The 20983-nt window shown below is 43.1% G+C and overlaps 1 protein-coding gene across 6 annotated transcripts in view; it reads left to right on the top strand.

The window, feature by feature from the left end:
* ppfia2 (PTPRF interacting protein alpha 2) overlaps positions 1-20983 on the top strand; it is a 183515-nt gene that overhangs the window by 50020 nt on the left and 112512 nt on the right. For 2 of the 6 annotated variants that reach the window (XM_061251592.1, XM_061251591.1), the window contains exon 1: positions 11116-11531. The exons of the other annotated variants lie outside the window; for them this stretch is intronic. In XM_061251592.1, coding sequence (XP_061107576.1) covers positions 11451-11531 — 81 coding nt within the window. In that variant the 5' untranslated portion in view covers positions 11116-11450. Of the gene's footprint in view, positions 1-11115; positions 11532-20983 lie in introns of those variants that run through there. 6 annotated transcript variants of the gene reach the window in all.

Raw genomic sequence — 20983 nt, 5'->3', positions numbered from 1 at the left:
AGAATCGAATGCGCGCAAGTCCCTGAGATTAGCAGGATTTGACGTTGCGCTACGCAGAGGTGGGACTGAGAGGGGTGAAACAGGTATTGGATAGTGGGAGATACTGCATACTGTGGGAAGGGAGGAAGACTGTGATGTTGCGCTGGTTGGGAATGGGGATATATGAAAATTAGGCAGTCTTATTAACCCTTTGAAGAGTAGGTTCTAGCGCATTCTACTAGGCGGTGTTCTAGAACTCCATTGCTTTCAGTTTCCAGTAGTGATTGTGACATCAGCATTAGAATGTTCAGTTAGGAACATTGTAATCACTTATTTGTTGCCTAGGGGTGCTTGGATATCAAGCATAAGCATTGTATTTGGTGAACAATTCAAGAATAAACTATATGTAAATTCCCCCATCTACACAAGCCTGAATGGCAAGCCAAGCAAGTGATTTATTCAAATAAACAAACACTGTCGTTCTGGGTTATTCTGTAGTACAATAAAAGATTAATTAATCCCCAGCAACATTCCTAGTTTGTATATAAAGCAGAGCTATACTTTAGACTGAAGTTTCAATGAGCCTAGCATCACAAAACAGTATTAATGCACCAGTGTCAAGTTATGAAAGATTTAGAGAGAATGACTATATGCGTATTACTCCTGATCATGTAGAACATAACCTCTAATGATCAAGCTGAACTATGTCCAGTCTACAGTCGCACATCTGGATTGTGCGCGATTGTTAGTGCAGTAAGTACAGCTGCTGCTCGGAGAGCCAGCGAGTGTGAGCCTATTTGAAATTCTAAATGGTTTAGCTGAGTCATGCTTAATGTCATAACTAAACCATTTTAGAATTTCAAATTGGCTAACAATCGCTGGCTCAAATCTGATCCAACTCATCCGTGTAGTGCTGAAGCTGCTGTCTGCATTTGATTACTGCGAGGAACAAAAGCTTATATATAAACACAAGAGACTACAGAGACAACGGCTGCCTGTTGCCGACAGTAGGTATCTGTCTGGATTAAACTCCTTGTGCAGTCAAGACATTTCTTTAATTAGTCATTTGTTGATTCTTGACTTTGGATGTTAACCTTACGGATATTGTTGGTAGTTTGATTGTTATTATTGCTGGGGAACCAATGTTTTCAAAGAAAAAAACACACCTTTGCATATTGCACCTATTGGCAGAAGTTACTCAGTAAGAGAAGGGGCAAAAGTTGAGAGGAAATGAGCTCCTGATTAATTTTCACAGCACAGCTCATGATATGAGCATGAAGGCAATTATTATGGCTTCCAATAAATTCAGTTGACACATAATTGCAAAGCCAACATTTTCATCGTTCCTTTAAGATGTCTAGTACCGGGACTTCACCGTCAAAGAGAGTACATTCGTGAATACTTTCATATATCAAGTGAGACTCACATAATTAATTCACAATGACAAAAATATTTATATCTCGCCCCAAGGGAAGGTATGCGGTGGGAAAATCAATACTTCATATACCTCTAGTGAGACTTCCCTTAATATGCCCCTTAATATGCCCAATTGCCTCATGCTGCTGAGATGACTTTTACCAGGAAACAAAATACATTCAAGCTACAACTGAATTATGTTGATGGCAAGTGGCCCAAATGGAACCTGAAATATTAGTTCAGTCCATTTCACTTTTACAAAATAGTGCTTGCTCTCACAGTTTGGAGAGTGTTTCAGATGTTTCTTTTCCATTTGCCATTTTTCTCCACAAACATTTAAAGGACAGGTCTAGCACAGTCATGTTAGTCATGCAAACCTAATGTCTGAGTCAGTCAATCAGGGTTTATTACATTGGAGTGGTGAATATATATCGAACCTTGTGTACTCTGTTGAAGTGGTACTTATTTGCTTACTCACATCCCTTCAATTCAGTTCTTGAAATCACATTCCTTGAAATTCTGCCCAGAAGCAAGTATACTGGATGATAAGCTATCAGCGCCTGTGTGTGTGTGTGTGTGTGTGTGTGTGTGTGTGTATGTATGTATGTGTGTGTGCGTGTATGTATGTGTGTGTGTGTATGTATGTATGTATGTGTGTGTGTGTGTGTGTATGTATGTGTATGTATGTTACATTACATTACATTATTGGCATTTGGCAGACGCTCTTATCCAGAGCGACGTACAACAAAGTATGTGTGTGTGTGTGTGTGTGTGTATGTGTGTGTGTGTGTGTGTATGTATGTGTATGTTTGTGTGTGTGTATGTGTGTGTATGTATGTATGTGTGTGTGTTCGTGATAGACCAGGGAAGATACCCAGTGTAGTGATATCTATGGGTCACAGACTTCAGACAGTCATCGAATGCAAAGGATTTGCAACCGAGCACTAAATACGAACTTAATTTTGGATTTCTATTTACTCCCATGAAGTGGGAGGAGTATACGGTATATGAAAAGGGCTACAGTATGATTCCTACTCTGATCATCTGATATTTTATTCTTATTTATTTTTGATACAGGTATTGTCATTTTTAAAGAAACGTATTCTTGAATATAGCCTGCCATCAACATTCTCTGTGTATTTTATACAATAATTTGGAAATATACAGTATGCTATTTATATTTATTTTTGTTATGGGTGTTGACATTTTTTAAAGCTATGTCTTCAATACACACTAGCCTACCGTTGACATTTTCCAGACAACATCACCTGCAGTGTGGTGACGAAAATGGAGGGAACTATCTGAATTCCCTGCGTTCTGCCACCCCCCCCCCCCTCCTCCCCGCCATCCCAGAGTCCTTACCCTTGAACACTACAGCAGGTCCCTGCATGCCATTTTCTCCCTTGTGTCACATCCCATTTGCCTGACAAGATGGCTGCCAGCCAGCACATCGATGATGTCACCCCCGAGGACAGGTTGACTGACAGCCGAGGGCCTCCATCATAAAGAGCCTCTCCCAGTCGATGGTTAATTTCTCCTGCGAATGGCACCGCGATCTGTTTTTATCAGCAGAGCACACTGCCTTCCAGAAAATTCCCCTGTTCAGACAGGTAGTGTCACACAGGAACTTTCTCCCCGGCATTATGATAAAAAACTATCAAGTCAAGCTCTGGTGTGAAGGCGTGCTCAGAAGCCTCCTCTCCTTCATTCCTATGGCTTGGCTCTAATGGCGGAGGCAGCTTGTGTGAAATGTGCTCTCTTGTTTAATTTGGCATGAAACAGGTATGCGAATGTCGCACGGCGTTGTTTACGATGGGCTGGGGACTTCAGCACGACTCGTCGTAGGGGGTGCGAATCAGACAGCCTCTCGAGGGGACTAGACATGAGGTGTGGAACACAGTTAGAAATCAAAGCGGGGAGGATTTCCAATCCATAACTGACGATAATCTCTGTAGCATTCTAGCTAGCACACCTGTGTCCTAGAATGCAAATGTCCCAAGACTAATCCGTCATATACATACCACCCTTGGGCCTTATCATAATTTGATTAATTCTTTGTACATATTTCACCCTTATGTCTCCCTAGTATTATGATAAGGTAAATTACTATCCAGTTGCTAGTATTCTTTTTATTAATTATTATAGATGAATTACACAGAGTCCAAAATCCTCGCTGCATGACAGAATGGCCAGTGGCATTGTTGAAGCCCTATATTTTGACATTGCGGGGCTTCCTCCAATGACAGTGGGGATGCTAATGATATCATCTCCCTTGTGTCGTGTTCCTGCTCTCCTGAAGCGGTTTATAATGTGCAGCGCATTAAGAACGGACGGCCTATACCTGCTGTCGAATCCGTGTTCCCTCCCCGCCGCCCCGCACTGCCATCAACTTAACATCCTTAAAGGTACAAGGTAAGACTTTTGTGTTAAAATATTGTTACGAAACCATTGTAAATCCCTTCCTATCATTGAAAAAGGCTCACTGACATGTTGACTCACCGTCTGCCTGTGTTTATAGTCCTTACATTCGGGTTTCAAAATATACAATTGAATATACGTTGTATAACTGTACAATAATTAAAGCTCATAGGTTGAAAATTGGTTCTAATTGCCACAGCCAATGCCGTTTCAACATCAGTTGGCTGTGGGAATAAACATAGGCAGAGGGTGAGTTAACATGTCATGATAGGAAGGGATTTACAATGGTCTTGTAGCAGTGTTTTAACACAAAAATCATACCTATTGTACCTTTAAGCTTGGAACCCAACTCCTGCAAAGAGTCGAGGCAAACGCATGAGTTGAGAAGTTCAAGTTGAAAAACGCGACGCTCGATTCGGAGATGCGTTAGCATTCGTGACACACACGGAAAACGAGGGGAAGGCAATGCAGTGTGAGCCGTTCGTATTCACCTCTGAATTATTCAAGAAAAGACTGCCTATGTATTGAAGCAATGGTGTCGCATGCATTTTTTAAAAGACCTTCTTCAAGATGTTGCAGTGATTATGAAGTGGCCTTGATGAACTAGAACAAATTTCAGTTGTAATGGAATGCCCTTTTCAGAAAAGTGGGGTGTAGGGTCCTAAACTGAATTTCAGATTTTGGTATTATGTTAGGCATTTTATATGTCTAACAGGGCGACATGGCTCAGGCAGTAAGAGCAGTCGTCTGGCAGTCGGAGGGTTGTCGGTTCGATCCCCCACCTGGGCTGTGTCGAAGTGTCCCTGAGCAAGACACCTAACCCCCAAATGCTCCTGACGAGCTGGTCGGTGCCTTGCATGGCAGCCAATCGCCGTTGGTGTGTGAGTGTGTGTATGAATGGGTGAATGCGAAGGATCAATTGTACAGCGCTTTGGATAAAGGCGCTATATAAATGCCAACCATTTACCATATGTCTGCAGCTGTACACTATGGAGGTTCCGTTAGGTCACATTTTCTTTTAGAAAACCAATAAAACCCAGAGCATAGAGTACTTAGTGTGTACTTACTGCACTTAACTGCTCTTAAAATATAGCTTTAATTATCTTGAACTGAATGCTCGGCATTGTCTTTCGAATTCAGAAACAGGGAAGCATTTGGACATTCAAAATATGTAAACATTCATAATTTCTGGAACTACCATTGCCGGAAACTATAGGATTTTTAGCCTTTACATAATTCAAAAAGTGTAAAAATCTAGTTTACCTTTTCTGTGTCCAGTGCAACAATTATTCACCATGCATGGTTGTTCAGCACCATTACTCATATAAACATATTTGTGTTTTCCTTGGTGTGGGCTGAGAGACTCAAATCTACAGACCTCCATTAGTTGGTATATGATGACGCATCAAATCCTCATATCATGTCTGTTGTGCATATAAAATGCATAAATGAAAATGATATTTTCCTTACAGGGTCGTGTAAATGGTAGATTACTCTCAGAACATCAGTCGCTGCGGACACTCACACATCACTTCCTTAATCTATTTATTAGTTGCTTTTTTTTACGATACATTACATGTCATTTGGCTGACGCTTTTATCCAGAGAGACTAACGGTTGATTAGACTGGCTGAGCGGATCTTATTGTGGCTACACCACCGACCTTGCTGGTCCCAGACATGTACCTTAACCGCTACACTTCTGGCCGCCCACTGCTTTTCTCAGTATCAGCTGGGTCATGTTTTATCACTTATTTCACACTGATCACACATGTTGGCCAGTGAAAGCAACAGCAGGCTTTAAATCTCTGTGGGCTTGGAAAGAATGTTGGCATCACTACTGTGTGCCGGAAAGACTCCTATGGAAATATTAATAAAAAAACATTGGCTAACCCTAGCCAGTTTGCAGTGGTTTGTATGTTGAATGAAAAAAATTGATTCCTCAGGTTGACATCTTGTTCAAATAATCAGGGGATGAGGTGGAGTTAATGAAAAATAAAAAACACTGACACAGAATTGAAGAAAATTACAATATGATTTGATTATTGATAGTAATCTGCAACATTGACTGAATACTAGGATAACTGTAATATTTATTCTTAGCCCAAGTAGAAATTGTTTTCATGTTGTCATGGTTGTGCTAAAATATTAGTTTCACTAAATGACAAAATAATCTTGATCCATCTGAATCTCACAGGGAATGTAGAGCTTTCAAATTGTCATTAATACACAGACACAGCACACACGCCAATGAACAAACACACAAGCGAGTACTGCATACAGTATGTGTGTGTGTGTGTACTAACACGTAAAACATACTATACGTACACTACACTATATAACTTAACACAAAAATATCTTTATACTCTAAATTCAAACTGGATTTTTATGCTTGAACACTGCAAACACAGTGTCCTTTGAACATAAATACATTTGACTTACAATGTGATTGCCAGCAGAAGATATTTTTCTGTGAAACAGAGTTTTAGATAAACAGACATGAGGGGGTGGGGGTGGGTTGTATTCTAATAAGAGATTTACATACTAACCGACTGGTATGTTGAATTTGTTAGTGTGTGTTGTGTTTGATAAATTTTTCTGAACATATACAGTAGAATCAATGTATAGTACCCTCTGGAATACATAATCCGTAGTTGAACAATGTTCATGAAAGTGAACATTACATATTACTTAATAATTAATTTATTCCCCTAGTGAATCAAGTTCATTTTTCTGAATAAATCCAAATTCTCTAAAATAATTGCTTCTTATAAATAACCAAGAGGTAGCAAGCATTCTGGAACAGTGGGAAGGATGGAGTGAAACAAAACATTTTAGGAGAGCTCGGTGCTCCATCTCTCTAACCAATCAGCACTCAGGGCTTTCATAGCTCACAGCCAATTACACTGCACGTCTGTAGGATTACATCATTGGGTACTCCGGGCAGTTTTTAATGGCCTGTTAGATGGATGTGTTTTTTACGGAAATAGTACAATAATATCCAGATTACTGATATTTTTTACCTGCAATTATTGATTGTAGATCAAGAAATACAAGATAAATCCCCTTTAACAGTCCTGTTAACTTCTCAACGAAGCCACTGCAATAGCAAGACAAGTGCCTTTTGAAATGCAAGCTGTCTCTTTTCTTGGAGCTTGAATGTGTGTGTGTGTGTGTGTGTGTGTGTGTGCGTTGAGAATGGGACAGCTGTAAATTATCTTACCCTCTAAACGCTCTTCAAGAAAGATATAATGTCATTAGTATTAATCGAAAAATGGAATGAGCTTTTCTTATAACTCCATAATTGCGACTAAGCAGCTTTTATTGTGTTTTTTCACAGAATAACATGTAGAATTTTGTATTGAAATGAGACAGAGTCCTAACTCAAACTCTCTGTACTGAACAGAAACAGGACTAACCCAAACTCTGTATCATACAGAAACAGGCCTAGCTTGTCCTCTCTGTGTCGTACAGAAACAGACCTAGCTTGTCCTCTCTGTGTTGTACAGAAACAGACCTAGCTTGTCCTCTCTGTGTTGTACAGAAACAGACCTAGCTTGTCCTCTCTGTGTTGTACAGAAACAGACCTAGCTTGTCCTCTCTGTGTTGTACAGAAAAAGACCTAGCGTGTCCTCTCTGTGTCATACAGAAACAGATCTAGCTTGTCCTCTCTGTGTTGGACAGAAACAGACCTAGCTTGTCCTCTCTGTGTTGTACAGAAACAGGCCTAGCTTGTCCTCTCTGTGCCATACAGAAACAGACCTAGCTTGTCCTCTCTGTACTGTACAGAAACAGACCTAGCTTGTCCTCTCTGTACTGTACAGAAACAGACCTAGCTTGTCCTCTCTGTGCCATACAGAAACAGACCTAGCTTGTCCTCTCTGTGTTGTACAGAAACAGACCTAGCTTGTCCTCTCTGTGTTGTACAGAAACAGACCTAGCTTGTCCTCTCTGTGAGAGCCCATAGCCCTGGGCTAAAGTGAGTCCACTCTGCAGCTATGTGAGCAGCGTGGTCAGACACACGTTCCCCCTCACAGACGGGAGATCCCATCTGCCACCCGTGCGTCCACAATTCCCCCGGCGCTTGTTGCTAGGGCCCAGGACATCAGTTCCACATTTCTGGATTCATCACGCCCCCCAGGAACGGGAGGAGGGAAAACTGGAAATTAATCAAATCCCTCGATCGCCTTGTTCCAAATGCACGCAAAGGCCTTACAGCCCATGTCATTACGTCCTGTTAGGACACAGCACGCGCGTGAACAGTGCATGCTGAGAGGCAGCGGCCTTCAGATTAAAATTAGTCTGTGAAATTGTTTCACAGCTTTGTCTCTGGGAGATGTGCTGCTCCTTTTTATAAAAACTGTTTTCCTTTATTTTTGCCTTCAAATATCATGTCATTTACATAACTTTTGTCTCGTAACTGAGGTTAATACCAAACAGAATCAGTCTTGAATATGAAGAAAAGGGTCCAAAGCCAGCGGTGTCAGGAGGTGCTCAGCACATGCAGTATCAGCTGTGGTGGGGCTTTTGAACATAATCCTGAACGTGAAATGTACAGTGAATGAAGAAATGTCGATTTTATTTCACATAGCCCTCTATAATTTTAAATTGAGACAGCTAGACTAAATCACCATAATTAGTTTAACAGAAATGTGTCAGATAATATACTGGGGTTCAGAGAAACAGAATAGCATAGGACCATTTGCTACAAAATGTTATCTCACCCCTGAAGACAGCGGTTGGGGTTTCATTAATTCCATTGGTGGAGAGTTTTTTAGCTAAGTGGGCTAATTGTATCCCCTGTTTTGTGATGGCTAAATGAGGAGCCCTGGGCTAATCCAAGTCATATCCACATTATGCAGAATATTATACAGTGTGTCCAGGTGTTACATAATGAAGAAATATTATACAGTGTGCAGATGTATTACATTATGCAGACATATTATACATACAGATATTCTAGACACTGTTGTTTTTGTGATTCCATATTTAAGCACCAGGCTTGGACATGATGTATGATTTTACTGAGTTACATCACAAGCTTCTCTGCATTGCATGTGAGAAGGTACACAGAGGAACTCAGGTAGCCATTAATAACAAAACAGGACAGTATGAGAATGCGTTTCATAGAAGATGCCATATATCCATCGGGATGGCCCAAACAAAGTCTCACAAAAAATAGTGCATTCTTTGCTTTAATAATAAGTGGTCTTCTACGACCCTTTCCCAGGGAGAGGGCTTGCATTATTCAGCCTCTTTCACCGGTCCTCACTGAAAGCCCAGGTGAGGGAAAGATTGTGTCAAAGCAGCCATACAGTGCCACTCCCGACCACACAAGCACCGTAAGGGAAAGCATGGCTAAGAGACCTTCGCTTTATAAAGGGCCTCTTGGCAGCTTTCAAAAGCTATTCTTGGTCAAAGCTGCATTCATAGCAAATGGACAAAGTATAGTTTTTATAGAGAACATACGGAGGGTGAAACATGTATCAAAGGCCATCGCTGACTTATGTCGCGGTTTTTGTTGCAAATACTACTTCAGAGTTGCTCTATAAATACATCTGTCAGTAGTTAACTATGCGTTTATAAATCATGGTTATGGCAAGGTCGGCTACTGCGTTTATTGGGTGCCTGTCAATTGGCTCTCTGAAAAGACGTTTCCTGCCTTTCATGCTGTAGAAATGTAATTCCTGCTCCTCAGGCCAGTGTTAGCAGCAGTGTGTGCTCAGAGTTACAAATACAACGGCAGAAATATAGCTGTCCATTGTAAGTTTTGTTATGAAAGTTAACTTAGTTAAGCAAGCGTGAGACTGTACACGCAATATGATATCTTCTGAATGATATTAGCTGCTACAATCTACAACAGTTAGAACAACTAAAAAAAAAAGCCCTCTTTGGCTTGTCGCCATAGGGAAATGCTATTAGTTTCTTTACAGTATGTAGGCTAACTCTCTATGGTAGGTATGACAAGTGTAAAAGGCTCTCCGATTTAACCATTTTGCCTGACAAAGAATGTTTGAACTAGATATGGTTCCCCTATGGAGACAGTGAAAAGCCTTTAGGAACATTTTCTTCTCACCAGGTAGTTATGATGAATTCAAATAATCCAGTGATATTTTCACATACAAAAAACACTTTATATAAGCTTTTCCCTAAGACTGAGATTCAAGCATACTGTATGATACTGTCTGGAAGTAAGTAAAATAGCTGCTTGTATAGTAGCTTTAATTTTTGGTGTGATGGAAGCACCACTTGTTGATAATACATTGACCTCTAATAGAAACTGGAATAGCTGGCTAATGAGCTAAATCGATCAATTTAAGCAGTTTATGAGTAGAGCCAATTTAACCTCATCTTACTTTTTTGGGTCTCTTGTAGTTGCTGATTAAGTTGAATACAATCACCTACAGAGACGTTGGCTTTCCAGGACCCGGACTGGCCGCAATAGCTCAGAAGGACATTGTGTGACTCGCAGACCAGAGTTGCAGTCTAGTGTGCTGCCAACCAGCGCCGCTGGGACTACCAGAGTGCGCTGCCGCTTTGTCAGAATCCACATGCTCGTTTGATACGGTCACACAAATAAACTAGGGCATTTCTCGGGAGTTTTGAACTGTCTTAGAGACTCGGTCGAGCGCCGTAGAAGGGACGGAGCTGAGATTTAAACCCGGACAGGAAACCGTTGTTCTATCCGTGAGCCGATAGCGTGCTTCGGTACCATAACCAGTGTACATTGATTATAAGTAAAAAGAGCAAAACACAATTTGTAAATTAATTAATTGCATGAATTGTATCTGCGAATCAGTATCGGTATAAATAGTAATCTTACTGGCATTATGTTTTTTATCTCTCTCTTTTGAAATCATCAGTTAGCCTACCACATAGAAGCTTTCAGCAATGAAAGCAGCAGCGGGATTATGATGCATAGTATTATACACAAACATTGGGCGTTGAGCACTGCAATCATAGCCCACTACTATTCTAGAACGCCGCCGTGCTGTATTCAAAATGTAGCACGCGTCACTTCATACGCGAAGAGTCCTGGCTGTAGACGTGTAAAAGAGAATGAAATAGCCATATATACTGTTTTCTATTCCCAGGGGAAATAAACACCTCAGGAATGTTGCCCTCGCGGTCTCTCTCCGAGAGCAGAGGCTTCCCCTCTATACGAACGCACGCCGCTTGCCCAGAAGAGGCGATGCGTTATTGGCTGGCCCGGCTGTGATGCTCTGCATAATCACATCTGAGGGCAGTGGAAAAGGGAGGTGATTATCTACGCGAACAGATGGGCTTGTCCAAGTCTCTGTCAGCGTCCGTTCGGTTCGCCCCCAGCTCTCACCGTCCTGATCTATGGCACTGACATTTCACTCGGGCGATCGATAGTGCGAGCATTGTCGTTCGGCGCGCTTGTTTTCTGAGAAAACACTGGAAGGGACTCGCTTCGGTTACTGTGATTTGACGGCTTTAGCTTTAATTCGCCGATGTGGGTACCCGCCCGGGTGCCGAAAGTATTGTCTCAAGGTGTCGGATGGGGCAGGTTTGAGTTCGCGTAAACCTCGTCCCGCTGAACACAAGCGACGGAATTAGGTGCCGACTTCTACCGCTGTTGCACGCCTCTCGACTTCTGGATTACTTCGAGGGAAATATGATTTTCTCCGATATGAATACGGGGGCGAACTCCCCAAAGGTACACCCACCCAATGGGACAAGGTACTACACATTCCAGGCAAGTGTTTCTTTTTCACGTCATATATTAGGCTATGCATTTTGCAAGCATGTGTGTAATGCTGCTATTGCCTTGTTAACATTTGTGCTTGCGAGACAAAAGAGAAAGGATGTAAATAGCTGTTTCGCGTGCAGATCTACTCGCTCACTCTTCTGCAATTTTACATTTTTGAGTATGTAAATAAATTGCTGCCGATATAGTTAGGTGAATTAACGATTGTCCGCTTCAGAATACGCAATATTTGGGAGCAGTTTATAGAAAAATGTATGATGGGTAGATTGTCAGTACGATTCGTACGATCTGTCTTATGAACATACAGTAGGTTATTCGTGGAATAATATTATGCACACAGAGCAAAGTTGAATAATTAGAAACAAAACAATGATCAATGCATCGTGTCTGCACCTTTACGCACACTGTCTCATTATCATCATATAATGGAACTGTTTTTTATTTTATTTTTTTAACTAAATTAACATATTTAATTCTGTAAAGTAATGTATTTATAACTTGGATGGAATTAAATTAGTCGAGTGGTTTTCTAAACTAATCTTTGTCATTTTCGGAAAGACTTGGGTAGGCGTCAACCACAAAATATAAATTCCTCCGAGAACGCTCGTGCCAATGTGTCACATGGCTGTCGCGTATAAATAGGCATGGATCGGCGTTAACACTTTCGCTCTTCGCAGCGCTGGCTTCACGGAACATGAAACGACGCTAGTCATTAAATAATTATAATAAATCACACTGAATTTCACTGATGCTGCTTTGTTCTGGGCCAGATTAAAAGTTACTCTTTCCTGTCTTTGTAACCCCCCCTGGGGGAGAAATTACAGGCACACACATGCTCACACGCACACACACACACACACACACACACATACACACACACACACACACACACACACACACACACACTAGGGCCTATATAACATTTCTAAATGTCTTATCCCTGGTCCATCAAGAAATGTGTATGCATATTTTTTTTTGATGTGACATGGAGATGACAGCATATCTTTTAAAAACAAAACGTGCCCCCTCCCCTGAAGGCCACACATTTGAATAATGCAGTCTGAATGGCTTTTATTGGATTTGAGTGGCTTGGTCGAGTCCTGGCTTCAATAAGACGCATTGTAAATTCACTGATGTACAGAGAGGAATAATGGGGGGGGGTGTTAATTTCACACATCTTCAGAAGGTATATGCTGTGTTCAGTCGGGTGGTGCTGTCACGCTCTGTCATATGACAACAGGGGAAATGCAGCACTGCCAGAATTATGACTTGTAGGTGCTCCCACGTCAGCAAAGCACGCGCCTATTGGAGCTGATGGGAGAGGATTGTGGGTAGACTCCCACTCAGTGGTTCAAGTGCACTGAAGTGCAGGTGCACTTGCCTCGAAAATACCAAGAGCTGCTGTGAATAGTAATTTGTTATTGCTGTATGGATGTTACTGTATATGTCTGTCTGATAGCTGCTGTGAATGACTGTCTGATAGTAATTTGTCCTTGCTGTATGGATGTTTCATGACAGAAGTACTGTTCTAGGATGTTTTAGAGATTTAGGATGTTTTAGTTGATTCATGTGAATGGTCGCATTACAACTGCATTGTTATCCAATGAAAGACATGCCTGACTTGTTGTGCGTTTTTGGCTGAACACTAGAAAACGTGTTATTTGCCACAATCCTCATCCTGTTTTTGGCTTTTACAATGCAAACATGTATCTTCAAGGTATTTCTACTCTGCAGCCAGCAGTTCTGGACTAAACTTGGCAAGGAAGGTATTGACAGAAAACCTCCAGAGGTGTGTTTATTCGCCTTCAGCGAAAAAAAGTCTTGTTTCCCCTGAAGGAATCCCTCGAGCTGTCTAACAGCTGAGACCGGGGAGGCCTGTCAAAACGCAGGATTCCTCAGAAAGCGGTCAAGGGAGGACATTTTCTCAACATTTTCACGGACAGTCTCTGCACGGCCAACGTCTCGACAGCTGCTTGTGAATTCCTCTGTGACAGGCCGGTAGAGAGTATCTCTGTATCACACGGCGTTACATTGGCTCTCGAACCCACAGCTTTCCAGACACCGTATCTCAACATTTCTCCACAAAAAAAAAGTCCTGACAGGAGATTGACATGCTCCTGGGCCTCCGAGAGTCTATCGGCTTGTCTGACCGTTTTTGAGGAAAATAATAATTAACGGGTGAACGACTGAAGGCTCAGCTCTGAATTGGATGTCTACGGAATGGTGGAAACCACCTATGTCACTGGAAGTTGTCACAGAACGGCGCGTGAAAGCATCAGCTGTGATAAAGCTCTGAGGCGTAGCGTTCATTCGACGCGTCGATTTGACGGTTGGGTTGGGCTCATGCTCTTCTGCAGAAGATCTTGTCGTACTGCGCGGTACTCTGTTCATGTCAGACCATGCATATCTTGAGCTGAGTGGCACAAGGTGCTTTCTCCAGGGCCTCTGGAGATACCACCGCTGGTCCACCTTCTCCATCTCTAATGGGCCTTGGAAGCCATGTTTCTGGAGAGTCAATGTTCCAGCTGGCAGAGCATTGAACAGCACACTGTCTACATCCAGCACACTTTCCCCTTTAACACTCGCACCTCAGACACAACGTTTCTGGATGAGAGATGTTTCAACTGCGTGATTTTCAGAGACAACAGGAATGTGTAAGAGTATTTTATGGAAAATAGATTTGTTACCCATGCACATCCTACGTTCTAAATCATTTTCTCATTGTCAATCAGCAAATTAATTACCCATGTGCAGAGGTGGTGAATACATGTTTTAATTATCAGATCAGTTTTCATTTTGTTATTTATTTTTATCTGTTATTATTTCATATTTTAATGGTTATTATCATAAGTTACATCTCAAAACAGAAAAACCAAAGCACACACACACATCCACACATAAACACACACACGCACACGCACACACACACGCACATAAACACACACAAACTGCAGTTAAGATTAGATACAGCCGTAAAGATACAGCCATTTCAGAAGACACATTGAGGTTCCCGTAAAGAAAAAAAATCATTGAAAAATGCATTACTTCAGTGTCTTGGAGAATGTCACAGTCAGCCTGACTCAAGGGTAAAATTTCCATAAAGTTCAGGAAAGGGTGTCATATTCTATAGGATGCTCGTTCCGTTCTAGATTTTATAAGTGATATTTTCCGTTGGAACGCATTTCTTCATTTCCGAGAGCCACAGGACTACAGGGATTAGGGAGCCAGATTTCAATCTCCAGGTTAGACATGTCTGTACTGCTGCTAGCACCACATCAGCACATCTTGCACTGTGACCGTTAGACAGTCTAGTATTTGTTAAAAAAATACATTTACTAAGCACACCTCAGCATCCATTGGGAAAGGGACTCTGAACACTGAGGATGGCAGCACATTCTTCATGCCAGAAACGCTGTCATGTCGAGAGAAAATACACTTGAGTGTATCAAGTTTAAACAACATAATGGAGAAAGTTATGCTGGGCTGGTCTGCATCTGGAGCTTAAATGTACAACAGTTATAAAACATTATTACAAGACCATTGTAAATCCCTTCCTATCATTGAAAAAGGCTCACTGACATGTTGACTCACCCTCTGCCTGTGTTTATAGTCCTTAAATTCGGGTTTCAAGATATACAGTTGACGGACCGACACTGTACCAAAACATTGTGTAGCTGTACAATAATTCAAGCTCATTGGTTGAAAATTGGTTCTAATTTCCACAGCCAATGTCAGCATGTTCACAGAGAAGAGGGAGGGATAAACAGTGTTGTGGTTTGAGGGTGCTTGTTGCTGCAATTCCTTTCTTGAAAATGACCTATTCTACCTTTAATATTGTTGACACTATTGTTACAAAGTTCACCCCACAACACATCATCAGTAAATATTCCCAAAACCTTTTCTTACCGTTTTTCTTTTTAGTTTTTGTGCATTAGCAATGTCCCCATATATATTTGATATTGATTCAAAGAAAGGCTGCAGTCAACAAAATGTCCTCCCCTAAGACTAAGCCCTGGACAGCTTCCCCTGGCATCTTAATCTGACCCATATAAAGTTACAGACTAAAAGCTAAAATAAAATCTTTGAGAACTGAAATTTCTCTTTCCTTCACTCAAAGAACATCGGTGTCTCGTCCAGGTAGCCATTTATCGAATCAGATATTTCCTTTCCATGCCAGCTCCAGATTTTAGGTCCCATTTATACACTGTGCCAGGCCCACTCTGCTCACCCACCTCTGATTCTTCTATCTGAAGCTAAGGCAGAGCAAGGACATCCTAAAACGTTTGTGCTGGATGCCTTGACAATGCTGCTCAGTAATACATTTTATAGTTTGAAAGTTGAAAACCCTCTGCTTTAAAATCAAGAGTACATTTATCCAGTGTCAGCTACAGGTATTTCCGGTGCCAGATGTATTGCCTGGTTTAGTGCAGTTAAGACTTTAAATAGCATGTCTATAGGTAATGACTGGAACAAGGTTGAGCACCTAGGCAGCACATTAACTTTGATCACATTTACCTGACCCAGTAATGTGATTGGCAGTTCCAAGTATTGCTGGGGTTTTTTTAACAAGTAGCTTAAATTTACCATCCACTGAAATTCAGATATAGTTTTGCCTGGTTTGAGACCTTCTAAATGGGTTCTTGTGCATATACTGTATGTCTCAAAGGCTCCTTATAGCTGTGATAATAGGCTGGTAGAATGAGTTCAAGATTGCAGATTCATATTTGAGAATATCCATTAGCAGTGGTAGCACCAATCAGACCCTAAATTCTTTATAGAATTGTGGTGGATATGTGTCTTCCCCTGGGAGTTTATTAGACGAGGGATTTAATTGCCGTCATAATTTCCTCCTCAGTAAAAGGCTGGTCTAAGCATTCCTTTTGTGGTATAGCAGACCTTTGGATATAATTCTATATAATGCACTTTTAGTATCTTTAAATGCCCTCCATTCAATTATTTATTGTTGTGCGATGATTGCTTTCGACCACAATCCCAGAATCTCCCCATAGTGGTGGTCATAAAGCCAATGGGTTTCAAAACTGAAACAATATTACAAAAGCCCCAAAAGTGAAGTATAACTTCATAATCTCCAGAGTTATTTAAGGGGAGTGATATTCTTGTCTCGCCTCTTGCCTTGAGATATGATCATGTTCAGGCCTATCACACTAATTAAAAGTATTAGATAACAATAAAGAATGTTAGCGATCATTTGAATGCAAATGAAGACGTGGAATGAAGGCTTTTTTTCACTCTTCTTCGCTGGATTTGAGGGGAGGTTCTCATGTGTGACTGTAACAAAATGGATGTCAAGCTCTCCTCCACCCAGAGCATGAACTAATATGGGCAGCACTGAAAAATGCCGTGTCATTGTGGTTGCGGTTTGGCAGATCGTATAGCTCTCCGGCTGGAACTCCCTGCCACAGAAACGACCGGCGATCCTGTCGAGCAGGCTTTCGGTGGCTAGCTTTCTGCAGCCACAGCAAGTCTGGCTGAAATGCCCCTTCTCCGCCCTGTAAAGAAACTAGACCGGAGCAATTAAAGGCGAGGCTAAGCTGCGGACAGCGGTTTCGGCGTTCCTGGGGGGGCGCACGGAGTTGAACTCGGAACCGTTCGGATGACGGATTACGCAGCCCCGCCGGCTCATTAAGGGAGCGGCTTCTTGTTTCGGCCGGGTACGAACATCCAGGCGGGCGCAATTATCGCCACTCGCGGTCACTGGCCGTCGCGTCGCCAGACAGAGATGCCAAACGGCGCTGTCGCGGCTTAAGTCATTAAAACGGCTTTAAACACGGCGGGCTGCGTTTTCGCAGCGCTGACCTCGCGTTCCGCTGCGGTTCACATTTAGGACGAATCCGAGCGCATGCACGGCCATTTTAATCAGGACCGAGGTGAGCCGCTTCCCCGTCTATTACCGGCTGGCTTTTCTTACGCGATCTCAACAGGGTAATTATGTGGGAATTTGCTGAAAGATTAGGTGTCGTCGGGTCGGTAATCGTTTCCCGCGGCCCCGTATATTATTAGAGCCGTTCAGTCTCTCTCAGGTGCGCGTTCTGCGGCTCCGTTTGGACGTGATTAGCGGCCGACGAGGAGCCTCCTCGATTGTGGCGAGGAAGCTGAAATCACCGGGCTCTTTTAAAACGCTGGCAGCACAATCAAGTAAAGCGTATCAGGCTCAGCTAAGGCCTGGTTCACTGTGCAATTTAGCGCAATCTCCCCGCTCGAAGATGAACCGCCGCCACCACCCGTGTCCGTACACGTCCGAGACGCAATACAGGCAACGCGCGTGGTGTTAGTTACCTAAACGATTACAACGCGAACGTTTCCTTTATCGTCGTTCCCGGAAGAGCAAAAAGAGGGCGTTTATTGGCAGTGTACTCGCCTGTTATTCTGAAAGGGCCTTTCTTAATGTGGTTTTTGTGCCGGTGCAGGCCCGCATTATCATCTGACAGGAGTGCCACAGGAGCTTGCGTGTGTCTTCCGGATATTGACATTATGCTGATGCTGCGCTCCATTGGGATCGGCCACACTTCGCATTTGGCTTCGCAGCTAGTCATCCGAATCCGAGGGTCAGAGCCCGCCAGGTGCATGCTCGGACATGGGTATGTGCGGTCACGGAGAGGCAGCTGCCTCCTGCCCTCGTGTGAACCCAGCCTCGTCCACCGCCCCGTAAAGGGCCAGTTGGGCTGTCCCGGGGCTACTAGGCCCGCAGAACGTCAAGCCGAGGATTCTGCTCCTTCCTCAGCCGGTTTAATGTTATGGAACCCCCCTGTAATGCACATCTAGGGCTAAATTAGATTGAAGAATGGTAGATTCTCACCTGGAATACCACCGATTCGTAGCAGCCACCTGTGTTTGTGCTGACTGGAAGACATTCGATCTGAACAACAGCTGAACCTCTTGACCACATCTGGATGCTTTTATTTATTTAGTTGCTGCCACGTGTTTGGCTGATTAGATATTTATTATGTGTGTGTTTTGTTATGTTATGTTATGCCTCAGGTCAGCTGTTTGGCAGGGACATGATGGGGGCGACATGGCTCAGGCAGTAAGAGCAGTCGTCTGGCAGTCGGAGGGTTGCCGGTTCGATCCCCCGCCCAGGCTGTGTCGAAGTGTCCCTGAGCAAGACACCCAACCCCCAAATGCTCCTGACGAGCTGGTCGGTGCCTTGCATTGAATGGAGAAGCATCAGTTGTACAGCGCTTTGGATAAAGGCGCTAGATAAATGCCTGCCATTTACCATTTACTTTGCTGCCAGCTGAGGAACCATTGGCAATCCATTTGCATTCATGTCCACTGCAATTCATAGCATTTTATTCTGCGTAATACAGAGAAATGGCATTTAAGTTCCTTACAATGGTGCTTTATTGCAAGACTTTTTTTTTGATAATTTCATGCCAAGACCCATTAGCTAGGAATGTAACCAAGTCATGGGAATGTATGTGCAATGTTCAGAAAATCCCTTAAAGTAAGGCTGTTTTTCTTTATGCAAGACTGGCCCTTTAACTGGCCAGTTTGATTACAAAGCCTTTTTAAACAGCCAATCGGGGCATGGCGAGCTGTGGGGTAGAATGTGAATTGATTCATTTACTGGCTGTCTGCTTTTCAGTTTGCCCTCAGTTTTGCAAATATCGATGGATGTGATTGATTTTTTTATTTAGACCTTTGCTGGTCAGATCTTTCAGACATATTCATGTCGGATAAGACATGGTTAAAACTTAATTAGGAGGATACCTGTTGGAATATGTATCTATTTTTAAAATGGCTTCCTTTAATTCCAAGCACATCTTCCAGTCGGCACAAACACGTTTAGACTGCCTTAGTAACCTGCATTAATTTGGCCTTCCGTCTTGCCTCAGCCCGCGGCTCGATGAATGCATGTTAGGATGAAGGGATTTCCCCCCCCTTATTGGTCCTGACTCCTGCATGTCTCCGTACAAACAGGTCAAAGGTCAGCTAATGGTATTTGAGGGCCGCTGGCTTGTAAGCAGAAGATGATTGATGATCACAGCTAGTGATGTGACAGGTCCTCGCCATCGATGATGTCACACGCCGCCGGCTGCCATCGAGGAGGCTCCCAGCTACGGAGCAGCACCGAGCGCTGCAGAACAACGTGGTTGCCAAGCGATGAAGCTGGCTGCCATGGCGATGCTTTATACTCCCACTCCTCCTTATGGTCTGTCCAGTGGAAAGGTAAAAAAACACTGGAGTTTCAACACTGGCGAATTAAACGTGTACGGTAAGAGTGGCTGAACGTCATATGTTTGACGTGTTTCACAGAGCAGAGGTTTTGTCCTCAGTGGTGAGCGGGTACGCTGTCTTCCTGGAGCCCTGTGTACGGGAGTCAGCGTTTGAAATGTTTGGCCTATTTTTCATTTTTTAATCAGTCCTCGTGTATTAGAGCCGGGCCTGGGCAGATGGAGAGCGCGGTCTGACCCACTTTGACGGATTCCACACCGATTAAGGGCGGGCGAGCGGGGTGGGTGGCTGTGTTTGCGTGTTTATGTGTGTAAGTGTGTGAGGGAGAGAGAGAGAGAGAGAGAGAGAGAGAGAGAGAGAGAGAGAAGGGTGGGTAGATACATTTGCGTGTTTATGTGTGTAAGTGTGAGAGAGAGAGAGAAAGAGAGAGTGTGAGAGAGAGAGAGAGAAGGGTGGGTAGATACGTTTGCGTGTTTATGTGTGTAAGTGTGTGAGAGAGAGAGAGAAAGAGAGAAGGGTGGGTAGATACGTTTGCGTGTTTATGTGTGTAAGTGTGTGTGAGAGAGAGAGAGAGAAAGAGAGATAGAAGGGTGGGTGGCTGTGTTTGCGTGTTTATGTGTGTAAGTGTGAGAGAGAGAGAGAGAAAGAGAGAGTGTGAGAGAGAGAGAGAGAAGGGTGGGTAGATACGTTTGCGTGTTTATGTGTGTAAGTGTGTGAGAGAGAGAGAGAGAGAGAGAGAGAAGGGTGGGTAGATACGTCTGCGTGTTTATGTGTGTAAGTGTGTGAGAGAGAGAGAGAGAGAGAGAGAGAGAGAGAAGGGTGGGTAGATACGTTTGCGTGTTTATGTGTGTAAGTGTGTGAGAGAGAGAGAGAGAGAGAGAGAGAGAGAGAGAAGGGTGGGTGGATGCGTTTGCGTGTTTATGTGTGTAAGTGTGTGAGAGAGAGAGAGAAAGAGAGAGAGCGAGAGAGAGAGAGAGAGAGAGAGAAGGGTGGGTGGATGCCTTTGCATGTTTATGTGTGTAAATGAGAGAGAGAGAGAAAGGGGGGGAGAGAGAGAGGGAGGGAGGGAGAGAGTGTGTGTGTGCATGTGTGTGTACCGGAGTGTGTGAGAGTATGTGTATGTTTCATGCGTGTTTCTTCTCTTCAACGGGAACGGGAGCCACCCAGCCTGCCCAGAACAAGGCCAAGCCACAGACTGGGCGTGTTCTTTTATCCAATCCATGGAACCTGATTCAGAAGCCATC

The sequence above is a fragment of the Conger conger genome, chromosome 8, assembly GCF_963514075.1.
Source record: "Conger conger chromosome 8, fConCon1.1, whole genome shotgun sequence".
Lineage (NCBI taxonomy): Eukaryota > Metazoa > Chordata > Actinopteri > Anguilliformes > Congridae > Conger > Conger conger.
This window is presented reverse-complemented; position numbering and strand designations above follow the sequence as displayed.